The sequence below is a fragment of the Uloborus diversus genome, chromosome 2 (genome assembly GCF_026930045.1).
Source record: "Uloborus diversus isolate 005 chromosome 2, Udiv.v.3.1, whole genome shotgun sequence".
Taxonomy (NCBI): Eukaryota; Metazoa; Arthropoda; class Arachnida; order Araneae; family Uloboridae; genus Uloborus; species Uloborus diversus.
Genome location: NC_072732.1, coordinates 86,553,912 through 86,566,427, shown reverse-complemented (window position 1 = coordinate 86,566,427; position 12,516 = coordinate 86,553,912). Strand labels below are relative to the sequence as shown.

The 12,516-nt window shown below is 34.7% G+C and overlaps 1 protein-coding gene across 2 annotated transcripts in view; it reads right to left on the bottom strand.

Annotated features, from left to right (window-relative positions):
- The window catches only part of LOC129217152 (proton-coupled folate transporter-like), a 34,374-nt gene that overhangs the window by 2,272 nt on the left and 19,586 nt on the right, over positions 1–12,516 (bottom strand). Inside the window, exons 3-5 of one of the 2 annotated variants that reach the window (XM_054851411.1) lie at positions 4,564–4,803; positions 4,110–4,193; positions 81–237 (exon numbers count right to left, since the gene is read on the bottom strand). In XM_054851411.1, coding sequence (XP_054707386.1) covers positions 81–237; positions 4,110–4,193; positions 4,564–4,803 — 481 coding nt within the window. The remainder of the gene's footprint in view (positions 1–80; positions 238–4,109; positions 4,194–4,563; positions 4,804–12,516) is intronic. The other variant, XM_054851412.1, reaches the window with a different exon arrangement.

Genomic DNA, 12,516 nt, shown 5'->3' with positions numbered 1-12,516 from the left:
TTCTCAGGTTTAATCACTATGGATTATTTTCTCTTTATTTTTAAATGTTGAGGAAAAATAAGCATGATTGCAAAACTTACATAAAGGTACTTAAAGGGAGCATCAAAAACACAGTTGCAGCAAGATAACAAGTACCAGGGAAACTCTTGATGGTTGCATTGAATATTTTCGCAATAATAGCAGCAGCCATTAGCGGAACTATCGCTTCACATGTTGCCAGGAACGAAAACACTTTACCTACATTTAAATTGAAAGTATCATCTCAAAACAATTATAGGCAAATATAATATTATAGTAAATAATACAATTTCTATTTATTCTCAACTTGTTCAACTCAGAGTCAAGAACTGAAGAAGATAACATTCGGACAGCCCAGTTCAGAAGACAAAAATATTCGATCATCGTTTCCAGAATAAAGAGAAATCTTTTGTCAGCTAATCTCAGTTAAATAAAGCCGCTAATCGATCTTACAAACATGTCAAGTGTAATGGGATTTCTAGAAAATTGAAGACCTAAACAGAACAACATTAAAAAATTGGCCTTCACTACGCCGATGTAGCATACAGGGCCGTAGAGAGACTATGTTAGCCTAGTCGAAAACTAGAGGTCCGGCCTTTTGAAGGGCCCAGCTCGGAATTCTTCATAGTATAAATTTTAACTATTTCATAGAGGATGGGGGACCGACGATCAAATTGACAAGGGACTCACCTTGGCTCTCGGCAACCCTGTGTAGCAAACTTTATTGTAAGTGTGCATAGTGGGGTGCTGAACCAGGGGTTGCTCGGTTTCTGGTCTGGTTCAAAAAATCAGAGCTGTCTTCAGGGTCCCACCCAAGTGGTTAATACACAAACAGTGGTAGGTACGAGGGACTCTGGAGTGAAAAGTAAGGATATAGTGATTGTCGGAAGTTAACTGGTTTTATTACGTTACTGCTTTGAACAAGCTTTTAATTGTTTTATTATAAAACATATTCTACAATATCTAACTTGAATGCAAGTGTACACTTATGCTCAAAGTTAAATTTACTCATTTAGGGTCTACGCTAGGGCTTTCAAATCGCTAGCCGACAAATTAGTCAAATTTTAAAAGTCTTCGCCAAATTCTAAAAACCTCATCCAAAGATCTTATTTTAATACATTTTAATTATGAATTATTATTATTATTATTTTAATTTTTTTTTAGAAAATTTCAATTAGAAAACAAAGCAATAATTTGTGTTGATAAGTATATGACAGCGCATCAAAGAAACATATTGATGAGACGTAACTGGGTGATGATGATGATGATCACTCAGATAATTAAGATCAGACATGATAGAGAAACTGAAATCTGCTACTTTTGAGTAAAACTCGGAATCGATAAGGAAACGGGGCATAAAGCCTCATGTAGTGATCACGCACTTTTGTAGTGGTTTAAACAACATTACATTTAAACATTACATTTTTTACAAGATAATATTTACAAATTACTTAAATAAGAATAAGAAGCAATTAAAATGAGGAAGATAAATTAACAATAATTACAAGTATTTTTCATTGAATAGGACTTTTTTCAGAAAGTCTTTTTTAGATTTTATCTTATTGTAAAAATCGGTACAATTCAATTCGATATTATATTTACATGTCTAAAGCTTTAACCGTAGATTCCTTCATCAAACCCCTATCATTAGATCATGCGTTGTCAAAGAAAATGCGCTCTCAACTGGTGCATTTTAATTATATCACTAGGGGGCTCTGCCCCTACTCGCTAACGCTCACCAACTCCCGAAGATTGCCTCGCAGTCTTATTTGATTCGAGAAGATTTGAATCGTCAATTAAAAAGAAACAGATTAAAAAGGCGTTATGAGCTCCCTTTGGAACAAAAAGCAGCCCTTCCTCGGGTTTCAAAGAAATTTGTTCCAACTTGCAGAGCGATAAGGGCTAAGAGGCTACTGAGCATTGCAAAACTGCGGTTGTGTATGTTTGCAAAGTCGCTTTCATATTCGTGGTCTCTAGTACTATATTTTGCTCTTTAGCTCGGGGCTTGAATTGAGTTGAGCCTAAGATTTTCCGTTAAGATCGAAACCCTTAAAATTTGTGAATAAGAAAGAATAAACAAACAAATCGAAAAGACGTAACTATGGCAACGCCAAATAAAACATTAATAATTTGAATGGAAATGAGATTTTTCGAACTTGATTAAAACTGCTTGTAACTTTTTTTCTTTAGAGATAGAAGCTAAGTTTTTCGACCATTGGTCGAGTTAGATCTGGAGTAAAAAATGGCGCTCTTTCCAGTGGTGTTAAAAAGAAAACTGTGGGACAATTTCTTCACTTTGAACTGGTAGATTTAATGAAGAAAGTAGTGCCAAAATTTCAGCTAAGCTTAGAAAAGTCCGAGCTAAAGATACAAATAACTCACGTCGTATTTATGCAAGAGCATTTAAACAAATTGCGTAGGAAGCGGAAAATTCAATTCTTTTCAAGGATATATAATATTAATATGTATTATTAATCTTTCATCCTTTTAATAGGCACTAATAGGCGATTTATGCGAAATTTGAGCTTAAAAAATTAATTACAAAAATTTTTATTCGAACTTTAAAAAACAAAACCCTAGGTGCAAACCACCGGGACTCGAAGTAATTTTGTACAAAAATTTCAAGGCTGTAAGTGCTATAGGGTCTCCTGGACGCACGCCCGCCAAACTTCCTTTCAAAGTTTTCTTTGACCTTACTTTTTTAAGGTAAAAAGATAAACGGCCGGCTACGAGACGAGCTACTTCAATATTGTATCACACGAAAGGGTGTAGTGTGCAGCAAAGTTTCTTCTGGTGCTAAAGCTGCACCCTTTAGTGCCTAGTATTGGACTCGACCAGGGTTGCCAGATTTAAGAACACTAAATACGGGACAGGCTCCTAGGAGTGAAAGTGGGAGACGGGGAGGGGATATTTTTTAAGGTTGAGGGCAATTACTGGATATGGTGTGTTTTTAAGGAGTGTTTTCTGACGTAGAACGTTTCGTCATGAAAAATCTGAGGAATTCAATCGTATCAAAGCATTAAACTTTACAAAATGTCGCCGATCACAGCATAAAAATCGTTTTCATTGCGATTGCCGACGCATGCACAGGGGTATATTTCCAACATTAGTCAATGAGCAAAGAGGAAGTAATCATTGGTCTGCCGCTCATGCCAAAACAAAAACCAAATTGAAATGAAAATAATTTTTGCATTTGCTACCACATGATTTTCCTTTTGCTCTTATTTTTCACATTTTTTGCTTTACTTAATTATAATGTCTCGTAAATAATGTCTCGTTTGGTAAAATATTGTAATAAGCTAGAATACGGGACTTCAGACGTCCCTTATGGAAGTTCTCCGGGACGTGGGACAATTTTTCAAAATACAGGACTTTTCTTGAAATCCGGGACGTCGGGCAACCCTGGTCTCGACCGTATGATAGCAATTTGCGAGACAAGACAATACGAATGCAGCATTACAATTTATTAGCAGAATATCGCTCTTCTATAGTTTTCAGTTTTCATACAGTGGGGAGAAAACAAAGAGAAAGTAATTATTCTAAATAATCCTTCTCAGTTATTATTTCAAAACATTTTTGGTAGTCTATAATCAAATAAATTTTTTTTCCGGGACGCCAAGTAAACCGACCGGGACACCGGGATTTTGTCTGAAATCCGGGACTGTCCCGATCAAACCGGGACGTCTGGCAATGTATGATGCTATCAACAAAATAACTGAAAAAAAAAAAGTGTCATCAAGAACTGGAGTGAGTATACCATAACAAAAGCTAATTAAATGATCCTTTTATATTTCATTCACTTTTACACATTTTCTAAACTATTTGTTTTGTTTTTACTCTGTACACTTTCATACTACTTGCTATACTAATGTTTGTAGAAAACTTTATTTATTTATTGTTAACAAATGTAATTATCATAGTTTCTTGTTGAAGGTATGCTTAAAAAATATTTTAGAAAATATTTTTTCCGCTGCTTAATCGGCAAAATTTGGCCGATTATAAATAATCGGCAAAGTGGTCGATTATGGCCAATGAGTTGGCGCATCCTTAGTTGAGATTAAAGCTTTAAAGATACAAAACATCATAATTACCTAATTCGTCTTCCTCTACTAATTTGGAAATAAGTGCTCTCACAGCTAAATTTCCCATGCCGTTAAGAGATCCAAAAATGTTACCTAGAAAAAGGTTATAATGATATTCAACAACATATACAATGTTCAAAAGTATTTCGAGTGAATTAAATGTAAGCAATACTAAAATATGTTCATGCCGTTATAAACATTTTACTTATTCTTCTGAAAATAAAGACAACAATGCCTCTGCCCAGCAAAGTTTGATAATCTCCATAAACCTAAAATTCTGAAGGAAGTCCTAGAACAGCAGTGGCAGAAGGACGCCGGCAGAGACTTCATCTCTGTCATGACCGTGTGAAACCAGCATAAGTACTATTCAACCCAACACATTGAAAATTACTACAGTGTATGCACCACTTACGCCAACGACTTAAAAGACCTCTTAGCAGAAAATTGTGATCAAAGTACTTACTCATGTAGTAGAGCCAGAGCTGGAATGCTACTGCCAAGAAAATATTTTTTCCTATTATAGATACACTTCCAATGATTCCAATTAGCGGATCACTAAGTTTGAAGACCTTGATGAGCAGAGGCGTGCATACCAAGAACACAATCATTTCCAGCAAGCTGAAGACAGTCCACATCAAAGAATAGGTAGTGGGGCCCCATTTGTACATATGGTGGGCGTACACGTAAGCAATATTTGTGTACACTAAAAAAAACATATTGATAAGTAAGAATAACTTACAGAAATATACTATTCGTTTAATAAATTTTTACTATATGTTTTGAAGTTGAAATAGGGAATTCGAGATTGTATGTTACGTGGTGAACGAAGTGGAACATTAACAGAACATGTCACATTTTCATTAGACTGTACAGTATGTTTTAAAAGTTTTGTATCAAAGATCAGCTTACTTGTGTTTTATTTCAAAAATAAAATCAAATTTAAATTCATTTAAGAAGCTAACCCTGAATCTTTCTAAACATTACTTCGGACCCCTAGCAGTATATTTACTGCAGTTTTATTTATGTCCTTCACATTCCTCGCTGACGCTTTTTTGCATCAAAACAACATGCGTTTACATTTAAAAATATTTTCCCCGATTAACTAATTTTGGAGTTTAATGACTTGTACATTTTCAATATCCTTAAGGCCCGTTTTTCCTACCTTCATTTGCCAACTTTCAAATGTAGATGGCGCAGAATTTCACTCGGTTTAAAGGGAGGGGGGGGGGGGGAATAAAGGTCCCTCTCTAAACAGCTTCACACAGAGGGGAGTAATTAGGCGTTGATAGCTGTCACGGGAACCGAACCCCTCTCCCTTCAGGCAAATGCAAAGACGAAGACCGGTTTGCTCTCTCAATATTTCTCAGGATGTAGTTGAGGAGCAAATTGTCAAAACTTTCAGAAAGTGTCGTTGCGTTTATCCAGAAGTCGCAAAGAGATTGGAGTTTGACTAAGAATTTTAGTGCTATACTTAAGTTTATTCAGGGCTGGTTTCTTGAGTGATTGACGTTTATTTTTTTTACATTATTAATATTAAAAAAAAACTTTTTCTGTTAATATTAAGTCTCGGAGATAAATAAAAATGAATGACGAGCGAAAAAGGCTGACTGCTTTTAAATAAAGGAAACATGCTAAATTAAAAACCAAAGAACAAAAAAAGAGTCATTAAATTTTTTTTCAACATGATATGCTTTTTTTTTTTTTTCAAATGGGCAGTTTTCGAAAGCGGAAACTTTTGCAAAGTAATCCCAGTTACAATTTACTAATGAAATACCATTGAACAGTGAGGAGTGGTAAGACCACAAGAGAGTGAACGTAATAACTGAGTAAATTATTCAAATCGTTGATTCGTAGATGAAAAAAATAAAAATAGAATAAAGATCCTGCTATAAATAAAGATAACAACTGATAAAATGGTTAACACACAAGACATTAAAGTTCAGTTATCATCAAAGATTCAGAGATATAGATATTAAATCATTAAGCTATAGGTTTGATTTCAAAACAGTTTTGATCAAAAGAGCACGTAAACGTAACTTTTTTCCAAAAAGTAACAAAATTCATTCGGAATGTAATCGTGTTTTTTTTTTCTTTTTTTTCTTCTAAATCCAAAATGTTTTTTTGAGCAAACAATGAAACAACAAAGAAGTTAGTTTTTTTTTCTTTTTCTGAAAATAAAGGTGCTGTCTTATGTGAAACATACTAACATGCTTAGCATTCAAGAAAAATCTCAGTTGCTCTTTATCTCCCCATTTTTTATTATATTTTCCCTATACGTCTAACGACGAGAGGCCATGCCAGCCTAATCTGAAACTAGGGATCCGTCCCTTGAGGGGGCCCGGCTCGGAATCGGAGCAGTATAAATTTGGCCAGTTTTAGGGCTGGAGTCGGGCCCGGCGACCAAATTGGTTTGAGGCACGCCTCAGCTATCGGCGGCCCAGAGTGCAACTGCGAATCTCTTGAAAAGATTAAAAAAAAAAAAAAAAAAAAAAGTCGAGATTATCAAGGCTTTAAAAAAAATACACTAGTAAATTTCACAATTGCACACCTATACACTGTAAAAACGGTTCAGAAACGTTCTAGGAAAATAATGGGCAGCTGATGTGCCCAATTTCTGCCAATTACATATCTTGCAAATCTAGGAACTTTTATCGCTAAAATTCAGTACCTGATGATTTTATATTTACTTTATATCCGATGAACAGTTTCTAAGAGAATGCATTTCGAGTATTATTTAATTATCAATCCCAGTTGAGTGAAACATTTTCCTCCTTGTATGATATGTATATATTCAGCTTGTGACCTGTGATATTGACTGCATAAACTGCAGAGTTCCTCGCGTACAATCCCTCTCAGGCCCTCATCAACAAAATGTAGCCGTTTATTTCGAGTATGAATGTCTATTTATAGTCACTGCAACATTTTTCATTATCAGTAGTCATCAAATTGCAGGTAAAAAAAATGTCAAAATTAAGTTATGTTTCTGATTTTATGCTTACTTTATATTCGATGAAACGTTCTTTATTGAAGAGAATGAATGATTACGAGTATTATTTAATTTTCAATTCCAGTTGAGTGAAACATTTCCCGCTTTGTATGATATGTACAATGCAAAAAATAGTTGTTGTTTTTATAGTAATATACTGTTTTTTCCTACAGTTTAATAGTGCTCTGCTAAATAACAGAAAAAAACTGTAGAACTCTTAGATTGCGCGCAAAACGATGCGCAAAAGGTGTTTGTTTTCATACGAATTGCATAAACTGAAGAATTCTTCGTATACAATCCTTTTGAGGCGCTCCTCAGCAAAGTGTATCTGTATTTATTTCGTGTACGAATGTTTATCTAGGTCACCGTAACATTTTTCATTATCATTAGTCATCAAATTGAATGCAAAAAAATGTAAATATTAAGTTAATTATGTTTCTGATTTTATATTTGTTCTGATTTTATTTTATATTTCCGCTTTGTATGATATATATATTCATCTTGTGAGTTGTGATGCATATTGACTGCATAAACTGCAGAGTCCCTCGTGTACAATCCCTTTGAGGCACTCATCAACAAAATGTAGCCGTTTATTTCGTGTATGAATGTTTATTTATAGTGATCGCAACATTTTTTATTATCATTACTTAACAAACTGCATGTAAAAAATTGTCAATAATAAGTTAATTATGTTTCTGATTTTATATTTATTTTATATCCAATGAACCGTTTTTATATTGAAGTGAATGAATTTCGAGCAGCATTTAATTATCAATTCCAGTTTAGTGAAACATTTTCCGCACTTCAAATTTTATGTGAAACAATTGTCAATATTAAGTAAGTCCATTTCATAATTATGATATTTTTCTACTTACTTTGTATCCGACGAACCGTCTTTTTATTGAAGTATAAACCGTCTTCTTATTTTGTTTTATTTTCTGGTTAAATGTAACATTTTCCCCTTTGTATGATATGTATATATTTATCTTGACAGGTGTGATGCATATTTACTGCATAAACTACACATTGCATTGTGTACAATCCCTTAGAGGTAGTTCTAAACAGAACTAACTTACGTAGTGCATGGTTCGAAGGAATCCCATTTCTAGTTTGAATGTGTGAGCTTTAAGATGAAAAGTCAGCCGATAAAAGTGTAAACTCATCCTTTCCGTGTCATTACAAATCACGACTGAATCTGTTTTAAATTTTATCAAGTTGGAGAAGGGGCTACATCCCTCTAACCCCCACCCCTCCAACATTAATATGTCGCTAAACATAGCATATATATTTATATATTTCTCTCTGAGCACCGACTTAAATTCGAAAAGTGTTGCAGTAATTAGAATCTCCGGAATTTCGGTCTAATCTTTTGTAAGTTAAACGGCGGCTGACCTCTTAAATGGCGGCGGGAGGGGCGTGGGGGATACAACCCCCTCATCCTGGGAACAAAGTAATCTATATTTGATTGATTTAATTTGAAGGTAATAACTTCAGATAAAAATACCTCCACCTTACTTCCTCCAAGCCTTTCCGTACCATTGCAGATGACTGTTTACTCTTTTGTAAGTTTTGATTACATAGGAGAACCCCTCCTCCCACCCTACCATATTTATAAATTATTATACATTACCTGGTGTATGTTCAGATCTGGTGTATGTGTGAGGAGATAGAAGGTTTTAGCCCTTTGCCCCACCCCTAACTCCGCAATGCCCATGTAGCATGGGCGCTGACTTGCAAAAATTATTGGGGGGGAGGGGGCTGTGCCAATCATCACCGGGGGGTTTAGGGGGTATGTAATCCCACGGAGGTGCCCCCCCTCCCAAATAAAGGTCGATTTTTGTGCCTTGAAAATGCCAATTTACATATTTTCTGATGTGTATAATTTAAAAAAACAAACAGTATGTGACATGGCATTTTCATAGTAAAACAATCCAAAAGTTGGTATACAAATTTTTCTGGTTCAACTAGATCATGTCACTTGTCTTAGTAAGAGACATTTTTTTGTTCTATTTTATGGGGAGTCATGCAGTGCCGTAGCTGGACATGGAAAAGGTAGGGCGCTTGACTTGCATTGAAGGCACTCCCAGAGATGCCGACTTAAAAACTGTCGGGAGGGGGGGGGGGGGCATGCCGCAGGAAATTTTCTAAATTTGAGATGAAAAATAGTGAGTTTTAAAGATTTATTTAAAGCATTTTAAAGTCATATAATCAACATTAGAACCACGAAAACTCGACAAGCCCGACACATATTTTTTGGCTTTGAAAAAAGGAAAAAATAAACACAAATACACACAGTATTTTTGCAAAAAGGTAATTTAATTTACGCATGCTTTTTAAGGCCAGTTGTTTTTTCATTAATGATATCGGCTAACATATTTAAGTGTAAACGCAGTCAATCAATGTCTAGATCAGTTTTGAAAAACTTAGTTGATTTTTCAAAATGTTCTCCTCTCTTTCACCTCTGCTTAATAAAAGCAAGCACTCTTGTTCAACTGCAATGACCTGTGTGCGTCCAGTTAATGTAAATCGCCCAATAATGCAAAATTACACCATTTTACAAACCTCAATATATATTGCCTTGTAGTACAGTCGAGTTCCGACTTACGCGAGGGATGCAGTATATATATAGTAAGAAAAGCAAATGCATCTTTAGTTGTACTATACAGTCGATCCATTATTGACATTTGTGCACAATACACGAGCAGTTTCCATTTTCATAAATTTTTCATTTTACTAAGACACTACTCGGTGAATTTTTACGGATTTCCTTTTCTTAACTTGTAATTGTATGTATGGAAGATTCACTCATACCTAATTCTCGTGCTACCTTCAACGCATTTTTTAGTTGAGCTTCAGCTTTTCAGAAGCTCTAACTTTTCTTTAACTGTCAGAAACTTTCTCTTTTTATCTTCATAAACTTTAGATGAAACAGCGCTCTTAGGTGTCATTATATTTCATTAACTCTCGCATTTAAAATGAAAAGAAAAATTCCACTCTCAGCGATGCTGAAAGGATGAAGATCCATTCATGGAAAAAACATTTTTTTAGTACCCAATAATAAAGCCGATACGAACACACCACGATTCCCTTCCGAGAATTTTCGTGTTGCGGGTGAGGAATTCGCGTTAGGTCTGAATACAGGAGAAAAAATCACGTTATAGCCATATCGCGTAAGTAGCGGGAGTCAACTGTATTCCTTTGGGATTTTGAAAGTGTGCGGTGAGCTGCCTTCGTTGTTTTCATGTTTCTTTGGTATACGTCGATTCCGAGGAAGGGAAGGATCATCATTTTGTGAAGGTTTTCTTTTAAACACAATTCCCAAAAGTGTTCAAAACTATCACGCCTCCCATATAATATATCAAACTCTCATCTATTTTTTCCCAGATCAGCAACACTTAGGTGAGTGTGCCGCAGCGCTGCCCACCGGCAACAGACTTGACCCGTAAGTTCGCGCACTGGGACAAATGTTTACAGTGCTCGCAGCACTGTAACACTATTATTATTCACACCACTCGTTTTCAGTTAACCTGCTTACACAACCGTAATAATTATTTGTTTTAACTCATTACTGAATGTATTTTACAAGGTAAACTATCTTCAAACAAGAAAAATAAAAGATAAATTTATGAGTTTTGAAAACATAATGTAACTAATAATTTTCTTGATTTATTGGGAGGGGGGCTCGGGCCCCCTCAGGTTCCAGGGAGTAAGTGCCACTGTCATGTAGATATAGTAAATGAATAAGAATACCATCCACGAAAATCTGCACTGGATTTGAAATGTAAAAACTAAAATTTACAGTTATGTGCTGAGTAGGTATTTATTACGGAAATACTGAACAAAAAGGAGTCATAAATGTTAAATATTTAGAAGAGATTTAAGTTAGTGATCAATTTGCATGAGGAAAAATAAAAAAGAAAAAGAAAAGGGGGACAAGATTAAATTTAACAGTATCAAATCCTTTTCCAAACCATTATTGAAAGGAGATTACTCATTTTCTTGAAAAATAGTCACAACCCTAAAACTTTCAAAACAGGAAAGCTTCTTGGATTTGGTCTGCACATTTTTTCACCTTTCGTTTTTCTCTTTTATCGCCCATATACGATGTTTGTGTTTGTGTAAATCATATACTATTTCTTATTCAGATATTAAGTCAAGAATGTTTAGGAAAACTATGATGAAAAGTTGAAATTTCAGAAATTATTCTGAGTGTCGATCGAACAACAGATATTTGATGGAGCCTGCTTTTTCCAGAGAAGAAATCCTCCTTATTAAGTGACTAAACCGAAGCAGTCGTTAATAAACCGGTAACTTCAAACCAAACTATACAATTACAGCAAACGTGACAGATTTAGGTAAATTAAAAATTTTTGCTCACACATAGTCGAATACACTATGATTTTTCATTTATCTCATAAATAAAAATAAAAAAACATATATAAATGTTTTTCGTTTCAAAATAGCCAAAAAATCGCTTTTATTATTATTATTTTTTTTTTTTTCATTTTATTAGAGAATGGCATTCACAACAACAAAATACAGACCGACAGAATTAAAAATTGCGAAATGCCTCAGTGAAAAGCTGAAATTAGCAAAAGGAACGCATTCAACCACTTCTCGATGGGGGGTCGATTCCCTGGGCCCTCGGGAAACATCGTTATCTGGCTCGCGTTGGGAAAAAGGGGAGAAAGCTAAAGTGATTTATGGTAGAGTTAATTAGGAAAAGTGCCAGACACTGGTATTTTTCAGATTTCTTACTTCAGCGACATCTGCATGAGGAAGTTGGAACTAAATGTCCGTAGATTGAACAAGTTTTTAAAACATCCACACTTTAAAATATAAAAATTGATTAAAATGAACTTTAAAAATTATCATTAAGACCCTCAAAGTCTTATGAATCATCGATAACTGTTTTTTTTTCCTAATAGTATTACAGGATTTGTAGTAGGAAGCAAAGTTGCTCAGTTTTTAGTGCGTGTATGGTTGCTATTCTGAAACCGTCGCCAAGTGAGATTTTCATTTAAAATTAATTTAAATTAAAAAAACGCAAACATTTTCTACAATATTATCTCAATCCATTCTAGACTGAAAATCATGTCGTATGCAACAAAGATCGGGAGGCTATTTGCTGTTGATTTTGATTACGGGAGTAGATTGATTTTCCCTTGGCGCCAATCTCTTGGGACAACAGGGTGACCTCTCACTTTAGGCTCCGAGAGGGACAATTGCTCTGCAAACACTTGAATAAAATATACTATTTATTATATTAGACAAACGCCGATAAGCATTGACCGATTATCAATTAATCGACTCTTAATAATCTGCCGATTAATGATCATGATGTTTTTTTAATACTACAATGTCTCCGCTGCCGTTTTTTTCTCTTTTATCCTAAAATTTAATTCAATTTCTGTGAACAAATTTTCATAT